Source organism: Octopus sinensis, linkage group LG14 (genome assembly GCF_006345805.1).
Source record: "Octopus sinensis linkage group LG14, ASM634580v1, whole genome shotgun sequence".
Taxonomy (NCBI): domain Eukaryota; kingdom Metazoa; phylum Mollusca; class Cephalopoda; order Octopoda; family Octopodidae; genus Octopus; species Octopus sinensis.
Window position 1 is genome coordinate 44,602,199 of NC_043010.1, and position 20,632 is coordinate 44,622,830.

Sequence of the window (20,632 nt, forward strand, 5' to 3'; positions counted from 1 at the left end):
GAGTTTATATATATATATATATATAAATATATATATATATTTATACACACACACACACACACAGATATGCACTGTAAATAGCTGATAAGGTACTGCTTTTAATCTGGACATGATTATGAGAGAACAGTTGGTTTTTTGAAAGTCTTTTTGTTGCTATTTGCCACCACATCAAGGATATGTTCTTGTGAATCCAGGTGTCCCAAGGTAAAATGATCCACCCACTCAAGATAGGACAGAAATTTCTAATACACACACACACACATAATTACCTATCTTCCTCCTCTCTCTTCCTATATATACATATGTGTGTGTACTTTTGTGTTTGTATATGTGTGCGTATATATGCATATACAACACCTGAGACCTATATTTTTGTTATGAATTATTTTCCCTTTTTGCAAATGAGAATTAGTGGTGGTGGGGCTAATTGAGCCATTAGAGAACAGAAAGCAGAGAAGTAAAACAAACAAAACAAACAAACAACAAAACATGGCAATGAAACAAGTTCTCCCAGAGTGAATGCATCGCTAGTTTAGCTGCCAAGCATCATCAGCTACATATTCCAATAGAGCAAGGACAGAGTGCACATTAATATGTTAATATATACAATCACAAGGAGATAGTATTGCATTTTGGGGGAGATGGAAAATATCTGTATATCTGCAGTTTTGTGTTGGTGTGTGTGGCTGTGTATGTGTATGTTATATATATATATATATATACATATATATATCAAAGATAGTTTGTGCGAGTTACTTTGTATGTTTGAAGTTAAACATGGAAGGACAGGATGAAGAACTTTAAAAACAGGGATGTAAGTAGCATGCTGAAGCAATGAAAGAAAACAATTTTCTGAAAAGACAAAAACTGATTCTCTATTCAATACACAGCAGGATGAGGGGAATGCAGAAAGAAAGAAAGAGAGAAGAGAGAGGACAGAGATATGGTGGATGATGAAGAATAAAAGGAAAATGATTGCCACTATACTGAAAGTGGATGATGTGTAACAAAATCAGCACGTTAAAGTTTTTTAATGCTGAATCCATTAGTCCGTACACTGTCACTTTTGTCTGTTTAATAGTGGACAGTTATATATATGTATATACACACACATATATATAGTTACTCTGTCAGTACATCATTCATTCATAATATTATATACAATATCACTTAGCATGTCCCTTCAGATATGAAGTACAAAGTTCATAACATTAGCACAGGAATTTTAGAGGCGCTTTACATGAATGAGCATTGGGTTTCAGTTAAGTCAAGTCGTTAAAGAGCTGAGTAAATCACTCGGATGCCCTGAGCTCGGTGAACATGTGGCAGCTGCAATTTCTCTGTATCTTGTCTCCGTGGGTTGAATATGGCTGCTGCCATTTGCAGCTCCATGTGAATGGTTTATAGGTGAAGGATCTTTTCGAGGTCCACTGACAAAGACACCTCCTTGGCCACGTTGTCTATTAATGGCATGACGATGCCGCGATTCATATAAGTATTTCTACAAGCAGAAAATGAATGAAAAAGTAAATGAAACATATCATCATTATTAACATCATCATCACTGATATTATAACAAATTATTTCCATAATATCATTAACATTAAGTCTCTTACTGAAAATGCTTTTGGTTGGATTATTTTTTGTATACTGGTTGAGAAAATGATGGATATGCAGTCTGAGAAACTAAGTTTATTTAGAGAAGACAGAGTGAAATGTTACTGTAGTTGTAAGTTGGGTGAAGATCTTCATGTAGAGAAAATTTAATTAAATTTGTTACTGTGTTTCTAGATTTTGTTTTGTTAAAATGTATTGTGTATATTAAAATAGTCCCTATGATGACTTATCTACAGATTAATTTAAAACTGCAATGTTTACACTTGCACAGAATCCATTTTCCTTACTACTTGCTTGGATATTAACAACAAAGATTTTCAATTACTCTAGTTTTAATTTCCTCTACCCTATTCCTTCAAATTTATGTCCTGTCTACCACTCACTGTACTCTGTGAATTATCAAGAACTGATTAACTATCTATCATTCTGCATTTAGGAAATCTATCTCAACATACTCTTTTGTAAAGCTATCAGTCTAATGATTTCATTGGAACAAAACCTGTTTTGGTTGTTGCACTTCTTCCACACTTATATCACGAGTGCAGTAGCCAATTTTTTTGCTGCTTTGAACTACTTGCAACAGTTATTATCCTTACTTTCCACTATCACTGAGTAACATTCTAAAAATACCTTATATATATATATATTTCTCTTTAAAAACAAGCCTTTAAACAGCCACCCATTGGTTCTGTACCTTTAAATTATTTTACCACTGCTGTGTAATTGAGGCAACAGATATCCCCTAACTGCACAACAGCCACTGACCATCACATGCTGGTACTTGAAGTCAGTTAAATGGTAAGAGTTCTACCAGTTATATGCTGGATAACCCTTGCATCAAATGTGTTTCACTGCAGTAATACTTGCAAGATACCCACCAAGAAAGCAAAAGGTTTTTATTCATTGCAGACCTGTAAGCTCTGCTGCCTCTTTTGTTCTTTATCAAGTGACTCTCTTACTAACTTTCCAGAACTCTCCAATCTATCACCCTTCTACAAGAATTTATCTGAAAATATCCTTGATGTAAATATAGCCACAACAGTTACAATTGGTTTTGCTTCTTCCACAATCTCCGAAATCAATAAAACTTCCATTAATACCTTTATTTTCCATTCTACCTACCTTACTACCAAATACATACACTTATCAATTCCAAAACAATTCCCCCACTCATGAAACACCGAGGGAGTCCATAAATGATTACCTGAAATCAAATCTCCTTTGATTCAGATTGTTTGATCTAACCCTTGGTTACATAGTGCAAGGAAAAAAGTGAGATAGTCATGGCTAGAATACATTTAATTAGAGGTCTATTTGATGAGGGCTAACCTGGAACTTAAACAGCATTTCTGTTCACTCCAACTAGTTCTGGTATTATCTTCCATTATCTTCAAGCACATTCACTTAAAGGTAATGGAAGAAGATAATGTCAGAAGTGAGAGCTTAAAGGTAGATGTCGGAGAACTTGCTCAGATTAGGATAGATTCCTGTAGAGAGAAAAGGATTGAAGAATTGGTAAGGATATTTGCTAACTCTGGTGGAGTTATGCAGAGTGTGCTAAGTGAAGCTGGCTGCAAAGAGAGCATAAAATATGGAAGCTTTTTCTGAAAGCAGTTCTCAGCTTAACACAATTTTCCATTACAGTCTTCCATGTTCACCATGATACTTACCCGCCTTTCTTTAGGTATTTTGCCCAAAGCCTCTAGTTTTGCTCTGGCTTGCCGTCTTTTTAAAATTCGATGATACTGTTTAGCATTCACATACAATGGCTCCTCTCCAGTTTCTCCAGGCTAGAATAAAGACAATAATAATCATAATAGTAAGCTAGAAAATAATAGGCCAGACATAACAATAATAGACAAGGAAAAGCGAAGTTGCCTACTAATTGATCCATCTTGTCTGTCTGATTTCAGGATCGTAAAGAAAGAAGACAGAAAACAAAAATACAATCCCTTCCAAGTACTAGAGTGGTACTTTTATTTTATTGAGCCTGAAGGGGTTAAAGGCAAGATTGACCACAGCAGGATTTGAACTCATAATGTAAAGAGCCAGAATAAATACTGCAAGGCATTTTGTCTAATGTTCCAGTGATTCTGCTAAGCTATTGCTCTTTAATCCATTAGCATTTAAACTGGCCATATCCGGCCAAAAGTATTCTGCCTGTTTTATGTTCAAACTGGCCAGATCTGGTCTCTCACATCAATCCTACAATATCGTTTTAAAAATTAATGGCTACCTCATCAAAATCTCATAGCTACGAGATAATGCATGATTAGTTCAAAACAATGTGGATGAAAAAAGCATTAATTTTGGCAGAATAATACGAACACTAAAGGGTTAATAATTGTGTCTGAAGTAAGCACAAAGCCAGCAATTTGAGGCAAGGGGTTTAGTTGAGTACATCATCATCAATGGAATGAAAAGCAGAGTTGGCCTCTGCAAGATTTGAATTGAAAATATAAAGAACAAATGCTGAGGGGTGCATTTTGTTCAAAGCTTTAATAATTCTGTCATTCCAACCCCTTGTTGTTGTTACTGTTGATGACAATGATAAGTGTTTCTAAAGTAGACCAAAGCCTCAAATTAGAGGGAAGGAGTAGTCAATTGGCTCCAGTACTTGAAAGGCAAAGTTGATCCTGATGGGTTTGAACTCAGACTGTGAAGAACTAGAATAATATCCTGACAATTCTGCTAATTCTTCAGCTTAAGATCTGTGATATATTTAATCTGATGTTGTAACATTTTGCCATTCCACTGTTTTCACTTTATACTGGAAATGATTTTTTCAAAAAGTTTTGGCACAGTCACAAACATGTAGAGGAAAGTATAGTCAAATGAATTAACATCAAGATCTGAAATCACAATATAATGATACAGAACTAAATATCACAACAAGGCATTTAGTATACACTGTGTCGATTCTATCACTTGACTTACCTTAAAATAAAAGCAAATAGACAGAAAATATAACCCTGGCATTTTAAAGCAACAAATTTGAATAGATCAACCAAACATACAGAAGCAAGACAAAAGTTTCTGATACTTACACTGACCATAGGTAGCTGTTGACCAGCTATCTGCTGCGTTGGTAAATTTATCACTTGAATACCTTCAATATAATAAATTATTAATAACCATTAATCATTGATGACAAATTATGAAACAGGTCTTCTCTCTGGTTAATTATTAAACAATGGGCATTCAGCTCAACCAAACTCTATGTACTTAGTTCTCTTTACTAATGTGGTGTCTTCATCAGATTCTCAGTCTGGCTCTGTGCGACCACATCTCAAATAACACATGAGAACAAAGTCAGCAGCAGCTGATCATTGAAGATCAAGTTTGGCAGTGCAGGCTACAGTGGTTTGGCCACATACATTTGCAGGATGATCGCTGGAAGATTACTACACTAACTTTTGTGGTAGCAGCTAATCAAGCACTGGTGAATCTGGCACAGTGCACCAAAAAAGAGATGGGCGAAACAAATTGAGGAAGACCTGAAGTAACAGTGCCTCAACTTCAAGCATGCTAAGGCCAGTACCATGGATTGGAAAGCATAGAATAACATCATCACCAGAGTCTACCACAGCAGCATATTGGCTGAGATGACAGCCTCCCTTTCTGGTTGCCAGCTAGAGATTTTAATTACATGTATTCACTTTGCATGCTTAATCAGTCAGCTCTTTACAGTATTAACTAATATCTAAAATGACCGCTATCCACTGTCATATTTAAATGTCTATGCCAGATAGATCAATCATGGATACAATTAAAAGAGCACATGTGCCTTATTTCTTAGAAATATTGTTTTCAGTTAACCAACAATCTTGGCAATGTAAAATCAGATTACCAGTGACAAAGATGAAGATTCCAAGAGAATCTTGCTAAGCCATTCCATCTTGATTGGATGTGTCAAAGGGAATTCCAAGAATATGAAGAAATTTTAACATGTAATATTTAACATTGTACCTTTGTAAGCACCAATTTTGAGATTGATAAAGAACTATAAACCTGACAGAACTCACATTGTGTGTCTATTGCTTTCTAGGTACTGGATTACTGATTATATCACTGACGTTGCATTGCATTCCTTCTTAAATTAGGTCTACAAATGTTTATCCAATTTAACTGAAGGTTTATATTTTACCTGTTTCATGGGTTACAAGCTGTCACAGGCTTTTTACTACTTTGATTCAATGAATGAATGAAAATTAACACACATAATATCAGCAATTTATTCATATTTCTAGTAGTAATTTCATTATATATATATATATATATATATATATATATATATATCATCATATAGTGTCTACTTTCCATGCTGGCATGGGTTAGATGGTTTGACTAGAAATGGTAAGCCAGAGAGTTGCACCAGGTTCCTGTCTGATGTAGCATGGTTTCTACAGCTGAATGCTCTTCCACTCGAAGAGTGTAATGGGTGCTTTTATAAGCCTCAAGCACAGGTGCCAGTTATGTGACAATGGCATTGGTCAAGACTATGATTTTATTTGGCTTGACAAGTCTTCTCAAGCACACCATATCGTCAAAGGTCTCAGTCACTTCTCATCACCTCCATAAGGCCCAACATTCAAAGATCATGCTTCACCACCTTGTCCCATGTACTTCCTGGGTCTATCTCTCCTACAAGCTCCCTCCACAGTTAGAGATTGGCACTTCTTTACACAGTTGTCCTTGTCCATAAGCATTGCATGACCATATCAGTGCAGTGGTCTCTCTTGCACACCACATCTGTGGCCTCTCATGCCCAATTTTTCTCTCAAGGCACTTACACTCTGTTGTACATGCACATTGACATTGCACATCCAGCAGAATATGCTGGTTTCATTTCTTTCAAGCTTACACATGTCTTCAGCAGTCACAGCCTATGTTTCACTGCCATATTGCTTGGTTGTTCACACACAGGCATCACTAGTGTTGCTATCATCCCTCTCCCTAATGTTGCTACTTCTACTACTCATTATTATTATTATTAATATTGTTAATAATGAGCTATAAGTCTAATATTTAATTTGCTAATTTTACTCTCAAATTGTTCTGTAATCCTTAGAATAAGGTTAATTTATGTAAGAGTTTATATTTAATTACTCTATAGACTTGCTATAGTTTATTTGATTTCAATTCTAATTTTAATATTATATATTATGCAATTACTCTGTTTGCTTCCTCTACTTTATGGTTTGGCTCTACTAATTACTTCTCAGGTAATTTTATATTCTTTATTATTATCTTTTAAGGACCAAATTAATTTACTTAAGCTTGTGTTATTCCCTCTTTTGCAGACTCTAAATGAGTTATCAAGACTGGCAATTATTTTTATACATGTTTTGCAAACACCGAGATAATAAAATATCTGAACTTTAAGTGGATTTGATAGATGGAGACTGAAAGAAGCCTGTCGTGTCTATGTGTGTGTAGCTTTGTGTCTGTGTTTGTCACTTACCACTGCTTGATAACTGGTGTTGGTGTGTTTATGCCCCCATAACTTAGCAGTTTGGCAAAAGATGCTGACAGAATAAGTGCCAGACTTAACAAACAAAAAAAAATTCCTCAAGGCAATGCCCCAGGATGGCTGCAGACTAGTGACTGAAACAAGTCAAAGATGAACAAAAAAACTGCTTACCCTGAGGTAACTGTACAGGTTTATTATTGGAGTCTACCAAAACGAGAGATGGCTGTCCATTAACATTAACTTGGTTTAGAAACAACATTTGTGGTAAACCGGAACCAGCAACGTTGGAGACATTGTTCTGAACAACAGATTGAGCCTGGATGACATTGCTTCCTTGTTGTGACTGCTGTTGGACTATTGCTTGTTGAACTTGAACATTCTGCATCTGCACTCCATTACTTGATTGCACTACCAAAGGCACAGCTGTGTTGGCGATGGCAGTCTGGGAAGACGCAGGAGTGGCAACATATGTTGAATTCGGTATAGTGGTGTAGACAGCATTTTGAGACTCTGTTACCTGATTCAAACAAAATAAAACAAATTTAATGGTGTTCCTTTTTTCCTTCCTATTTCAGCAGTGATCATCCTGTTTTTCATTCAGACACGGTATATCTAAGACTACATGATCTGATACATACTTAACGTATTGAAACAGAGACCTGGCTGCTGTTTTCTAGTTAGATGAAACTATAAAGAGGCTTACTCATTGGCTTTTAATAGAACAGTTATCATATTACCCTTTCATTACCATATTTCTGCTGAAATATTCAATCTTTGCTTCAATTAATTTTTAAAATACAAATTTTATAAAATAATTTTGTCAATATTAAACCGGTGCTTGGAACTTAAATTAGCATGAAATTTTAAAGGAAGATTTGAATTTAGATCACTTTAAAACAGGATGTTTGTGTCCTAGAACCAGGGGTGGTCTTAGGCAGGTTGGTAAGAAAGGATTAACTAATGAAAGAGCCTTTCTCTGATCAGCTATTCTACTAGAAATAACAATGAAATCTCATGTAGTAGAATGAAAGCATTGGCACACTATGCTTAAAATAAAAGATGGGATGGTCATTGCTAGAATGCCCTTGATGAAAGCTGATCTGAAGCAACACAATAACAATGTATGCACCAAACCATTCTATGTGGTCAAACAGGAAAGAAAATATAAGACAATGTGGTGTGGTGGGTTTATTAACACATACCTAGTGTTGAATTGGAGTTTAACATAACTCCAGTATAAAGCAGTACCATCAGGGAAAATGGAAGTTTGCATGTAGATTGTCATAGTACAAATTGGATTTATGAAGTATACTCTAATTCTGAATCTACATCGCAGATAGTCAGAAGAAAGTTGAAAGAATTAAACTCTACTATTGAAGTCAAATACATAAGATTAACCCTTTATCATTCAGATTTCTTTGTCAAATGTACTGCTTATTTATTCACATTGTTTTGAATTAATCACACATTATCTTGTAGCTTCAAGATTTCAGTGGTGTGTTGGTATATTTTCAGGGTAGTTGTGAGAGAGGCTAGATCTGGTCAGTTTCAACACAAAACAGAAAACTAGTAATGAGAGAGAGAGAGAGAGATGGAAAGCAATACTTACATGTACTATTTCTGCTGCCTGTGTTTGATTCAGACTAGTTAGTGGGGTACCATCTGGAGTAATATATTGAATACTAGAATGTCCTTCTTCTGGGTTGACAGTCACAGTTAATGGCTGATGCGTGTCTGAGTCAAATACTGTGTAGGTTTCACCTTCTGCCATAGCTAATTACAAAACAAAATTAATGTAAAGACATATTTCTCTTTTTTTTTTACTCATTCCTAGTTAATATTAGTAGTAAAAAATGTTTTAATGATACAAGGCCACATAATTTGGACAAGGAACCTCTTGACTAAATTAGTCCAACTACATTTCTAACTCCAGAAGGATAAAAGTTAAAGCTAACCGTAAGCAATTTGAACACAGAATATAAAAGGGTGTGAGTGAAGTATTTAACTGATTTTTCGACTAACCAAGCTAATAATAATCCTTTCTACTATAGGAACATGGCCTGAAATTTTTAGGGGATGATGTAAGTTGACTACATTGACCTCCAACACTTAACTGATACTTATTTTATTGATGCTGAAAAGATGAAAGGCAAAGCCAACCTTGGTAGAATTTGAACCAAGAACATAAAGATGGACAAAATGCCATGAAGCATTTTGTCTGGCATATCATTGATCCTGACAGATCACCAGTTTTATAATAATAATAATCCTTTCTAATATAGGCACAAGACCTACAATTTTGGGGGATGGGACTAGTTGATTACATTGACCTCAGTGTTTAACAGGTACTTATTTTATCGACTCCGAAAGGATAAATACCCTGATGCAATACTAGGTGCTGACTTTCATGGCTTCTGATCTTAACTGATTGGAAATGTTATTATGTACATGTTTTGTCTTGGTGTAAAAGATGGGCTACAGCAAATATTCTGCTCAATACCACAGATTTGCTTGTCAGTTGTTTGACCGCAACAAGTTGAGCATGTCCTTTGGTGGCTGACGATATGTGCATCTCTGATCATGAACTGAAGTAGTGGGGAAGCATCATAGTCTTGTGTTGAGAGGAATTCTTTGGGGTTTGAATAATTCAACATCCTTAAACAATCTTGTTTAGGGACCTTTTAAGTAGGATTGGCTACTTGATATGAATCTAACTGGGCCCCACCTGCAAGGTCATGCCCTGATTATCTTCATATGAGATCACCATGTCACATACATATGGTTGCGATGCATGTGCCTGATGTACCCTTACCAGACGGATAATCATGAAGGGTACATTGGGCTTCATAATAATGGTTTCTGATTTAAGCACAAGGCCAGTAATTCTGAGGGGAGGGGTTAATCAATATCATCAAACCCAATACTTGATTGGTACTTTATTTTAAAGACCTTGAAATTGAACTCAGAAAGTGAAAAGCTGAAATAAACAACACAAGGTATTTTGTTTGACTGTCTAATGATTTTCGTCAATTCTATATCCTTATATCTCTAATTTAATGATTTTTGTCAATTCTATATCCTTATATCTCTAATTTAAGCACAAGTTCAGAAGTTTTGAGGGGAGGGGAGTTAGTTAATTACATCAATGTCAATACATCTGAGTGGATTTGGTAGACGGAAACTGAAAGAAGCCTGTCATTATATATGCGTTTTGAGTATACGTATGGGTGTTTGTGTATACGCTTGTCTAGAAATCATGTGATGGTTGTAAATGAGCATCATCATCACACAAGCGAAGTGGTTCGTTTTTAGTTTTCCCTGAAAAACATGTCTAGCTATGGAGAAAAATCTTGCTTGGAAATAGATGAGGTTGGCAACAGGAAGAGTATCCAGTCATAGAATACTGCCTTAAGTTTTATCCAACCCATGACAACATGGGAAAAAATGAACATGGATAAAGTTGATAAAGATGATATAATATGCTGTTTTGAAAACATGACTATTCAGTTTAATCATTTCTATTTATTATTTTTGCCTAATTTCTAATGAGTATTTCACAGTATGCTTGGGCCTATCAGCATTTCTTGGCCTTCAGTTTTATCTGCTTGATATTGGCATGTATCAGTGCGATTAGCTCACCAAGCATTTACGACATGGAGCAATTGCAATGCACTTCATTGTAGATCAAGAAACAAAATTTAATGGGAAAACATTAGCAAACAATACATCCATCTTGTATACTATTCTCTAATAAAAGTAGATGTAATGTTAATACCCCACAAAATTGGAAGTAATAGTAACAGCACAACACAACAGTAATATACACCAGTCACAAACAGAAAACACTCCTTTATTTGTTAAAAAGTGTTCCGGGAAGGTAAAAGTTATGCTGCAGTAGGTTGCGATTACGTTATCAATGACAGCACCAAATGCTACATAAAGAAGAATGAGGTGGCAATCAGGACTACCATAGCAGTAAGTTTCTGTGAAAGTGCCAAAAAGATAACGATAGTTAGAAATAAGCTCTTCGTCAGGATGGAATCTGCCTTGGCATTGTGGATCAGTGACTGCAAGAAGAAAAACATCCTTTTGAGCAGTAACATCATCCGCGAGAAGGCACAGAAATTACACCAGCAAATTGACAGAGGAGATGGAGCAGAAGGCCCCGAAGAACCACAACCAAGACCATTGACAGCACCGGAGCCCAAAGATTTTTAAACCAGCAAGGGATGGGTTGACCATTTCCAGAAATGGTTTAAAATAAACTGTGTTTCTCTGCACGGAGAGACAGGGTTGCAAAATTGAAGTGACATCTTGGTGTTGTAGAGGTAAATATGCCACACAAACATGGTTCCAATCCCAGTAGTTGGTTTGATGACAATATCATCTTGGCATTGCATGTTGCAGAGGATGGAGAGCTAGGCTCTAGTGAAATTCAGTTGTAGGAAAAGTTTTCAAAAGCCAAAGCAGTTCACTGTGTAGTAGCAAACGTGACAAACAAGTCCTAGGTGCTGAACTCAACAACCTAAGAACAATCCTGGTTGTTTGTTACTGTTGGCATGCCATGCAAAAAAGTGCACAATTTAGTGTGGCTCAGACACCAATTGAAATGAGCTTAGATCTGAACTTGTCATGGGAGGGAGTGAAAGATACAAAATGTAGATCTCTACTAAAGAGAAAGCATTGAACTTTCAGGAGAAGACGGACAGCGCAGGTAAAGTGACAACAGTGTGTAGCTGTGTGATGAAATAGAGACAGACAGGGGGGGAGGGGGTAAAGTGACAACAGTGTGTAGCTGTGTGATGAGATAGAGAGGTTTTGTAAGTGGGTCAGTAAGAAGGAATGGTAGTGAGATGAGCAGGTAGCATTAGGGGGAGTTGGTGAACGAGTATGGAGGTGTGGGATGGTTGTTTGAGGCTGAGAAGAATAGGCAAAAGCAAGATGAGGGTAGTGGAAGGTTCAGGTGCTTTTATGTAGGATGGAGTGGAGGAGTGTGTGGCATTTGTGGTTCTTTGTGTGAGCAAGGAAATCAAAGAGTAGGCAACTGATAAAAGTGAAAACAGGTAAAACTAAATGAATAAAATATTGCAAACTTCTGGTTTCTTTTGGGTACTCCCTTGTATTTGTCATTCACTTACATGATCATCCAGTTTCTTTCCTATAAGTTGCAATTCTTCCCACTCTTTTTCTACCCTCTTCCCTCCTATACCTCTTCTTTTTCTTTGTCTCTCCTTTCTTACTTCACCTCAATATACCTAATCTCCTATTCTTCTTTTGTGGCTGACAGCTTCACCTTAATTCCTCACTTCCATCTCCCTAACTGCCTCCAACCATCCTTACATCTCTCTCAACTTCTCTCTTCTGAAACCCATTTCTCCCATGTTGTCATTTTCCTCAGCTGCTGTTTCTACCACTTCATCCTCCAAGGTTTCCATTTACATTTCCTCCCCCACATCATACACCACACTTTTCTTAGATCCTATTCTTCGCAATTTCTTGTCTTCTCGTGCACACCACCACCCATTCCATCTTTTCTCAAAATACACTTCTGACTACAATCTTCAAAATAATGGGTTAATTACGTTAAGTTTTATTTGTGAAATATGATTGCTTTGAATTTACTGCATAAAGTAGTTTATGTTTGTGGTGATGAAAATGGAGGGTACTAGGAATGTGGCCTGGGCACCAAAAGGGTGGCAGGCTGAAAAAAATTGGGAGCCATGCTCTAATTTATGCCTTCAAATCAGAACCTGAGTACTGTGTGCCAAGAGAGATTGGTCATCTCAGCTATATCTTCTAGGGTATACAACTGACACCAAATACTTCAAGAGGTTAAATAATGTCACCACAAATAAAATGTAATCACATCTCTACTGCAAGCTAATCATGAGAATGAAAAGCTGATCTCTCCCAACTACAAAATTCATCACATTGACATTCCAGCAAGTGCCAGTTTAATCATCAGCTGGATATTTGATATGCTATCTTTACTAGTCATAAATGTCATTTTGTGTCTGAAAGGCACCGTCATTATGCTTCCAATGTACGTAATTGTTTGTCACACCAAAACACCAATTCTATAAGATAATTTATATTGGCTCATTACATTTGGACTTGTTTTAACAATGACATTGAAAGTGATTCAAGAACTGTTAAAGAACCCACGTGATAAAGATTATAGTAAATACTAGCAGAGATACCCAGCTTTGCCTGTGTCACATGGAACTGAAGAATTAGACTTTTCTTTTATATTTTCTCTAATGACCTGGAATAGCTATGATTCAAATTTCATCAAAATTGCAGACTAAGAATTTTAATGAGGGTTCTTTCCCTCTTTACACACCCTAACAAAAATTCTAATCATGACACATTTATCCCATACTACTCATCTTTATGCTCAGATTCCAAAATCCAAATCTTACTTGACAATTCAAAGGTGTTTGCTCCTAAAAAATGGAGCTCATGGAGCTCTAAAATGTGGGAGTTAAGTCCCTCTTGGGGAGGGGTGTGTGTCTTAAAGTCAACCAGAGAAGTTGAATTGTTGGGAATCTTTTTAACTTGGGTCTTAAATCTATCGTTCAGATTTCTTTGAAATTGGAAATATATGTGTTCACTGGGTTTGTAAAAGAGAGCAAAGCTACAAGAAACCAAAAAAAAAAAATGATCACAATAAGCAGTTAGCTACCCTACCCCAGTCGTTACTACTCCTCAACGTAGGATTCCTTACCATACAAGTGACAGGCAGAGCTGTAGGATGTATTACAGATCTATAGCAATTGGAAGGGTGTGACCCTACTCAAATAAGCATTAACAACTGTGTGACGTGAGGGCTAAGGGGAAATGAAAGTGTCACTTCTGGAGTTTGCCAATGGTCACTATGCTGATAGGTAACTGGACAGAATAAATTTGCAATCTATAAATGTCTTTGAATAACCAGTTACTTATCTGGGAAGGCCTTGAAGTCAATGTTACCATCTGGGGACTATCTCTGACCCAGTGATAATAAAAAGACTCAAAGGAGGTCTGCAATGAAATAACTTTACTCAACACTTTGCAATTGAATCAGTGGAGGCAAAGATGCTTCTCCTTTATTTGACAATTTATGCACCACATTGCAGAAATCACAATCTAAGTATATTTCAAAGTAAAGTCTTACACTATTGTACCATTGAATCACAAATAATGCTCATCTTTTATGTTCAGGTGACCCTACAGCTTCCAAGAGTACAATTGTATTTGTCTTGGCTTAAGGAAAATGACTAAATTGTGGGCGTTAAGCCCCCATTATGGGGTTTTACTGACTTGTAAGAAGTTGAAATTTTAGAAATATTACTTCATTTGTGTCTAATATCTATGGTTAAAATTTCATTAACAGCAAAAACATATGAATTTTCATGGGGGTCATGGCTTCATTTATGCCCCCTCACTTTCAGACATATACTGCATTACATCTGTCCTTATGCATAGAATATAATTTCCAAATTTCATAAAAATCCATTCAATAATTTTGAAGTAGTTTTGGATCATAAAATATGACTAAAATTTGGGAGTTAAGGCCCCCACTAGGGGGAAACTTTGGGAATACTTCTTGAAGTGTCAATTACCTATGGTTGAAATTTCATCAACATCACAAATTTATGAAATTTCATGGGTGGTTCTGCTCCCTTTAAGCCACCTCAAATTCAAACCAAACATACTGCATTATACCCATCTTTATGCATTGAATCTAAGTTCCAAATATCATAAGGATCCATTCAGTAATTTTGGTCCATGAATTGTATGAAACATACAGCATTGCTCTTCTCCCTAGGCTTGGATTTTGTGTTCCAAATTTCATTAGGATTGGTGCAGTAATTTTCGAATCTATAAGTAACATACGAACACACATAAAGACATTGACTTTTATATAATAGATATGAATATGCACATATACATATATGTATATATATACGTGTGTGTGTGCATGTGTACTATATATATATATATACACACACACAAAAAGATAGATTGATAGATGCAATTGAGTGGGCAAACAAAAATATGAGACACTGCCTTGAAGAATTTTTTGTCAAACGAATCGACACCAGAGCTTTTTTTATTTTATTTTGATAAACCTGGTACCTATTCTATCACTCTCTTTTTGTCAAACCAGTAAGTTATGGTAAATAAACCAACACAAGTTGTGAAGAGTGATGAGGGAGAAAGACAGACACAAAGATACACACATACACTAAGATATATATATTGATTTCTTTCAGTTTCTGTCTACAAAATCCACTCAGAAGGCTTTGGTTGGTCTAAGGCTATAGCAAAAGACACATGCCAAGTTACCACACAGTGGGACTGAATCCAGGACTATGTGTTTTGGAACCGAGTTTCTTACCACACAGCCACACTTGCTCTTATATGTGTGTGTGTGTTTATGTGTATATGTGTGTATATATATGTGTATACATGTATGTGTGTATATATATATATATATATATATATATATATATATATATATGCATGTACATATATGTGTACATATTACATATACATACATGTAATATATACACATATATACATGCATCCTGTTCTTTCTTGGTCTGGTCATTGTCTGTGCAACATCGATATTCCTCCCTGTGTTTGTGAAATCTTGTATCCCAGCCGTAAGGCTTCATTTCTACACATGCCAGCTTAATTTAATTTGTCCTTAGTCGAAAGACACCTGTTGTTATGTCCTGTTATTATTATTTTTATTGTATTTGTGTAACGTCTGTTTTTTCCATCCTTGCTTTTGTATACATTCACTGCTTTCTTCCAAGGAATCTAATGCTCTTAGCTTAGGTTTTCCTTGGGGCTGGCAACCTCAAGTATAATCAGCCGGAATTGCGAAGATAATCTGGTACTTGACTGAGGAAAGAAAGCTTTGAATGACTCGTCCATGTTTTCTTTGTATTGTCTATCTGGATGTTTTGTTATTCCATTTTTGTATCACCTAACTGTCCGGATGTTTTGCGTTCTTGTCCCATTTTTTATTTTATATATATATATAAAACGGTGTACGTACACTTTGGTCTTTTATATATATATATATATACATATGTGCTGATGTATACACATATATATATACATAATATATATATATTATATATGTATGTATGCCTGTGTGTATATGAGATAATTGTTTCAGTATTAATAGTGAAACTATGAAAGTGAAAGTATCTGGCATACAATAGAGAAATGTTATTGTTTCATTTTTGACAAGTAATACTGAAATAATGGAAGAGATAAGAGATTAAGCAAGAAGTTGAAAAATTTTTTACCCATGACACTATATGGATCCTAAGTAAGGCATGTGTAAAATTAACGGTTGTGTAGTTCTTGAGTTTTAGGGATTCACACAGACACACACACATTCTCACCTTTATATATATATAGATAACACTTATCTTGTGAGACCACTTGCATTCAGTGTTGATTTAATACAATGGACTAGTTTTACAAGTGTTTGCAACTAATACCTGATTTGGAGTTTTGCAATATTAGTGCTTGATAATTAAGACATCAGTGGATGCTTTGAACATTCACAGCATATCTGCAGCTTCATCAGTGTAAATACTTAAACAAAGTTTCCACACAACTCAATTGCTTCCCACAAAATGAATTACATATTGTTTTGCTTGTAGTTTTAATCTCCAAAAAACTAACAAATTAAGTCTTCATGAGTGCTATCTTCATATTTGCAATGTACAAACACAAGCAAACAGCTATATCAGGAATGCCTGTTGGCTCATTCATTGAAAATGTGAATGTTGAGCTCATTACTCACAGAAGTTTGCGATTTTATGAATATACTTTGAAAACATGTCATTTGAAAGAAGAAAAGTATCAATATTTTTGATATTTTCTTAATCTAACAAATCTTTTACAAAGAGTTTTACGGTTTCAGTATTTTTGTTTCACCTGCTTATGCTAGTCCAATAATCAACATGATATAAGGCAGCGAGCTGGCAGAATCATTAGCACGCTGGACAAAAATGCTCAGTTGCATTTTGTCTGTCTTTATGTTCTGAGTTCAAATTTTGCCAAGGTCAACATAACCTTTCGGGGTGATAAAATAAGTACTAGTTGAGCACTGGAGTCGATTCACTTGACTTCACCCCTTCCTTGAAATTGCTGGCCTTGTGCCAAAATTTGAAACCAATAATCAGTGAGACACGAAATACATAAAGCATTTTTCTTTTTATATAAATGAAAAAATTGAAGCTTTCCTTTGATTCAATTCCAAGCATTTTCTTTTAGCATATGTTTCCCTTGTTGAATTTGAAATATTTTCAATGTGTTATTTCTAAATGTCACTTCAGTGGATTCAAGTGGCAATTACTTACTTTCCCCACATTCAATATAGTGCATTAGATAAGTTTTAAACCAATCCAGCCAGGTGAAAACAGAAGCAATAAAAATTCTTTTTTCATTTTGTTCATTTTATTTAGAAGTTATCTTTGATGAGCTTGTTGTAGGTTCAAACTGAGTAACACCTCATTCCTTAACATTACTTGGGTTTTGCCTTTTAGCTATTATTGATTGTTAATCTTTTATCCATTGGGAGGTTCAACAGAGAGCATTTTATTGTTTATTAAAAATTACCATTGCTTAAAATATTTATCTTCACTGTAGCTCCCCTACTCCAACCTCTCCTCTCAAACCTTAACTGCCATCTCATATGATTCACCCCACCCTATATCTAATAGGGGAGCAAGCTCATTTTTCATAATTGGTGCCATTTCAACAATAACTCTTTAGTTACCAATATCAGTAGTTGTAAGTGAAACATAAAATTAATGACTGTAGAATACAATTACATATAACTAATGAGATATTTTGCATACTATAAGAGAAATAAGTTAAAAATTAAAGAGAAAAACAATTAGCTTTAAATCTCTGAGCGAGAAATATGTGGTAACAGTACTGAACAGTAAAGTCTATTTACCAACACAATGTGGCAGTCCTACACAGGACAATATTACTACCTTTTAGCCCCTGGAAAACGTCTTTTCCAGCTGGCTACCAACACATGGTCTGTGCCCGTATACTTAAAAATTGTTTGGTATGTGCCACAACTTTTTTTCATATGTGCTCACTACCCCTAACTTTAGAACCTGGCTAAGTTTCAAGTTTTGTAGATTTGCGAGCTGCATAACGATCTCAATAGTGACACACGCAAAAAAAAAAAAAAAAGTACCCAGTACACTTGTAAAGGGTTGGCATTAGGGAGGGCACCCAACCATAGAAACCATGCCAGTAGATACTGGAGCATGATGCAGACCTTGCACCTACTGGACCTGCCAAATAGTCTAGCCCTTGCCAACATGGAACATGAACGTTAAAATGATTTATTCAATGGTTTTAATAATAATTTATTATTACTTAAAACTGAGAATTATCAAACTTTTAGCCTGAGTTGCCAAATCCCACTATTCAACCGAAGTTATAGTGAAAATTCTAAGTAAATTTGCGTTAACTCTGTGCATATCCCTCTCACCTCACAGAAAGTTTACGTTGCACAGCCACGTTATTTTTTTTCCACAAGTGCATGTGGTTGTGAATGTCTATGCGTCGCAACTGAGTAATTGCAGGGTAAAACATCAGATATAGTGGAGATGAAAGGTAGGGATGAGGGAGTTGTAAGATAGAAAAGGGCATGTCCTATATGTGTGCATACTGTATATGAGAATAGTTATTGCTTTAATAGCAACAAACTGTTTATATAGATTCAATAACTGAAACGAACAAGCATTTTATCTAAAAACATTGCAATTACCAACGTTCATCTTATAAAACACCGGTATATTACAAATTTATTTCTTTAAAATCAGACATGGAACCTGACAGCTGATGTTTAATCATTTGGGTCCCGGGGCGTAGTCGATTACATCGACTCCAGTGTTTCACTGGTACTTGATTTATCGACCTCGAAAGGATGAAAGGCAAAGCTAACCTAAGCGGAAACTGAACTTAGACTCGGAACCTAGTATAATAGTGTTCTATTAGATCCAAAGTAAGTTCAGGGATCTTATCTGCTTATATTAAGCAATGTTTCTCTATTTCCCTCTCCCGCACATTACATTACATTATATATATATATATAATCAGCACACGCACACAACCCTTAATCCTACATTTTTGTGCTGTCATTTTAATGGTGCAAGAAGTTTATGACACCCACATATCGAATGCAATATATGTGCATATGAAACAGAAAACAAATTAGACTACAAGGTTTTGCCATATCTAGCAGATAGTACAATTACAATTAACACGCGTAAAACGATTCACAAAATTATTAAAAAAAAAAAAAAAGACGATGATGATCTTGTTTTTAAGTAAGCAAATAATTAAATCCTTCGCCTAACTTTTTTTTTATAGTATAAGGCTTCATATCTTTAAAATAGAAATATTGTGGTGTTCATGCTTTTCCAAGGACGTTGGGGAAGTAAAGAATAATAATAATGATCAGGATTATGATGATGCTCTTCAATCTAACAGATACTGAGAGCGAAATAATAACATAACTTAGGTTAGTAAATATATACACGTCAATCTTCTTAAAACTGAAGGAGATGTGTTTTGATATGTGCATCTATTTTTATGTAAACATGCATTAAACATCCGCTTCCTTGAAGACAGATATATATGTATGTGTGTTAAATATTGTGATCAGGTTTACATAGAGAGGAAAATGTTAAGATTGGATCTTTTAAACAGTAAATTTAATAAAGTGTAAATATCAATAAATACAGCGACGTCAAGACGTTCGAAAAGTATTTTCAGAAAAAAAATTTCTCCGTTTAGCTTATCTCTATTTCTATGTATATTTCTCCATTAAGAAGTAGTAAACGTGACATGGCTGTTATTAAATTCCACGATCGCAGCAACAACAGCGAAGTCAGAAATGAAAACGACATCGTTTTGAACTATGAAATGGTCGACTCTGATTTCCAAAACAAACCTAGCAACGGAGGGGAACAGAGAGATTTAGCACGTGTCCGTTCGGACTTGTAGAAGAAATCTATTGGACAATGGAGTTTGTTGTTCAAGAACTGCCAATGGCTGAACGTCGAAGTAGATATGTGTGTGTGTGTATGTATGTACACATACATGCGTGTATATATGTATGCATAGTTGTTTAAATGGAAGAACTTTGCCTCGTTCAAGTGTTAAAGCGTTTACGTTTAGAAACAGACTAAAAAAATTGTTAGCAACTAGAGAGAAAAAAAATAATAATAATTAATTTTAAGTTTAATTAATTAATTTTTTTTCAGTCTCCCAGAGAAGAGAAAGTGATTTACAACGTCAAATAAATAAACAAAAATACTGACCTATCATCGATAGTCGTCCACAAGCGATTCGGGAAACATTAATTACAATGTGTTGAAAATGGCGCTGTGCTCTTGTGTAGTATTTGTGTCAACGTCACCATTACATGTGTATACCCTAGTTTTACAGCAGAGAATCTTACTACACAATATACGTGACGTCATTACCTGACTTCGTGGT

At 35.4% G+C, this 20,632-nt stretch overlaps 1 protein-coding gene across 2 annotated transcripts; it reads right to left on the minus strand.

Annotated features, from left to right (window-relative positions):
• Positions 1-138: 138 nt before the first annotated feature.
• On the minus strand, positions 139-20,632 carry LOC115218919 (nuclear transcription factor Y subunit alpha). Of its 2 annotated transcripts, none has more exons than XM_029788929.2 (6): positions 20,455-20,632; positions 8,700-8,863; positions 7,262-7,607; positions 4,665-4,726; positions 3,288-3,407; positions 139-1,501 (listed from the first exon to the last, which is right to left on the minus strand). In XM_029788929.2, exons 1-6 carry the CDS (start codon positions 20,459-20,461, stop codon positions 1,268-1,270), a joined length of 933 nt encoding a protein of 310 aa, XP_029644789.1. In that variant the 5' UTR covers positions 20,462-20,632; the 3' UTR covers positions 139-1,267. The 2 variants fall into 2 exon arrangements, with proteins under 2 accessions (XP_029644789.1, XP_029644791.1); XM_029788931.2 differs by lacking the exon at positions 20,455-20,632 and adding an exon at positions 14,695-14,951.

Bases quoted from the DNA above. Each gene is read 5' to 3' on its own strand.
- LOC115218919 (XM_029788929.2), bottom strand. The intron at 4,727-7,261 runs GTAAGCAGTTTT...ATTATATTGAAG, and splicing joins ACCTGTACAGTTACCTCAGG to GTATTCAAGTGATAAATTTA. The intron at 3,408-4,664 runs GTAAGTATCAGA...TCTTTATTCTAG, and splicing joins AACAGCTACCTATGGTCAGT to CCTGGAGAAACTGGAGAGGA.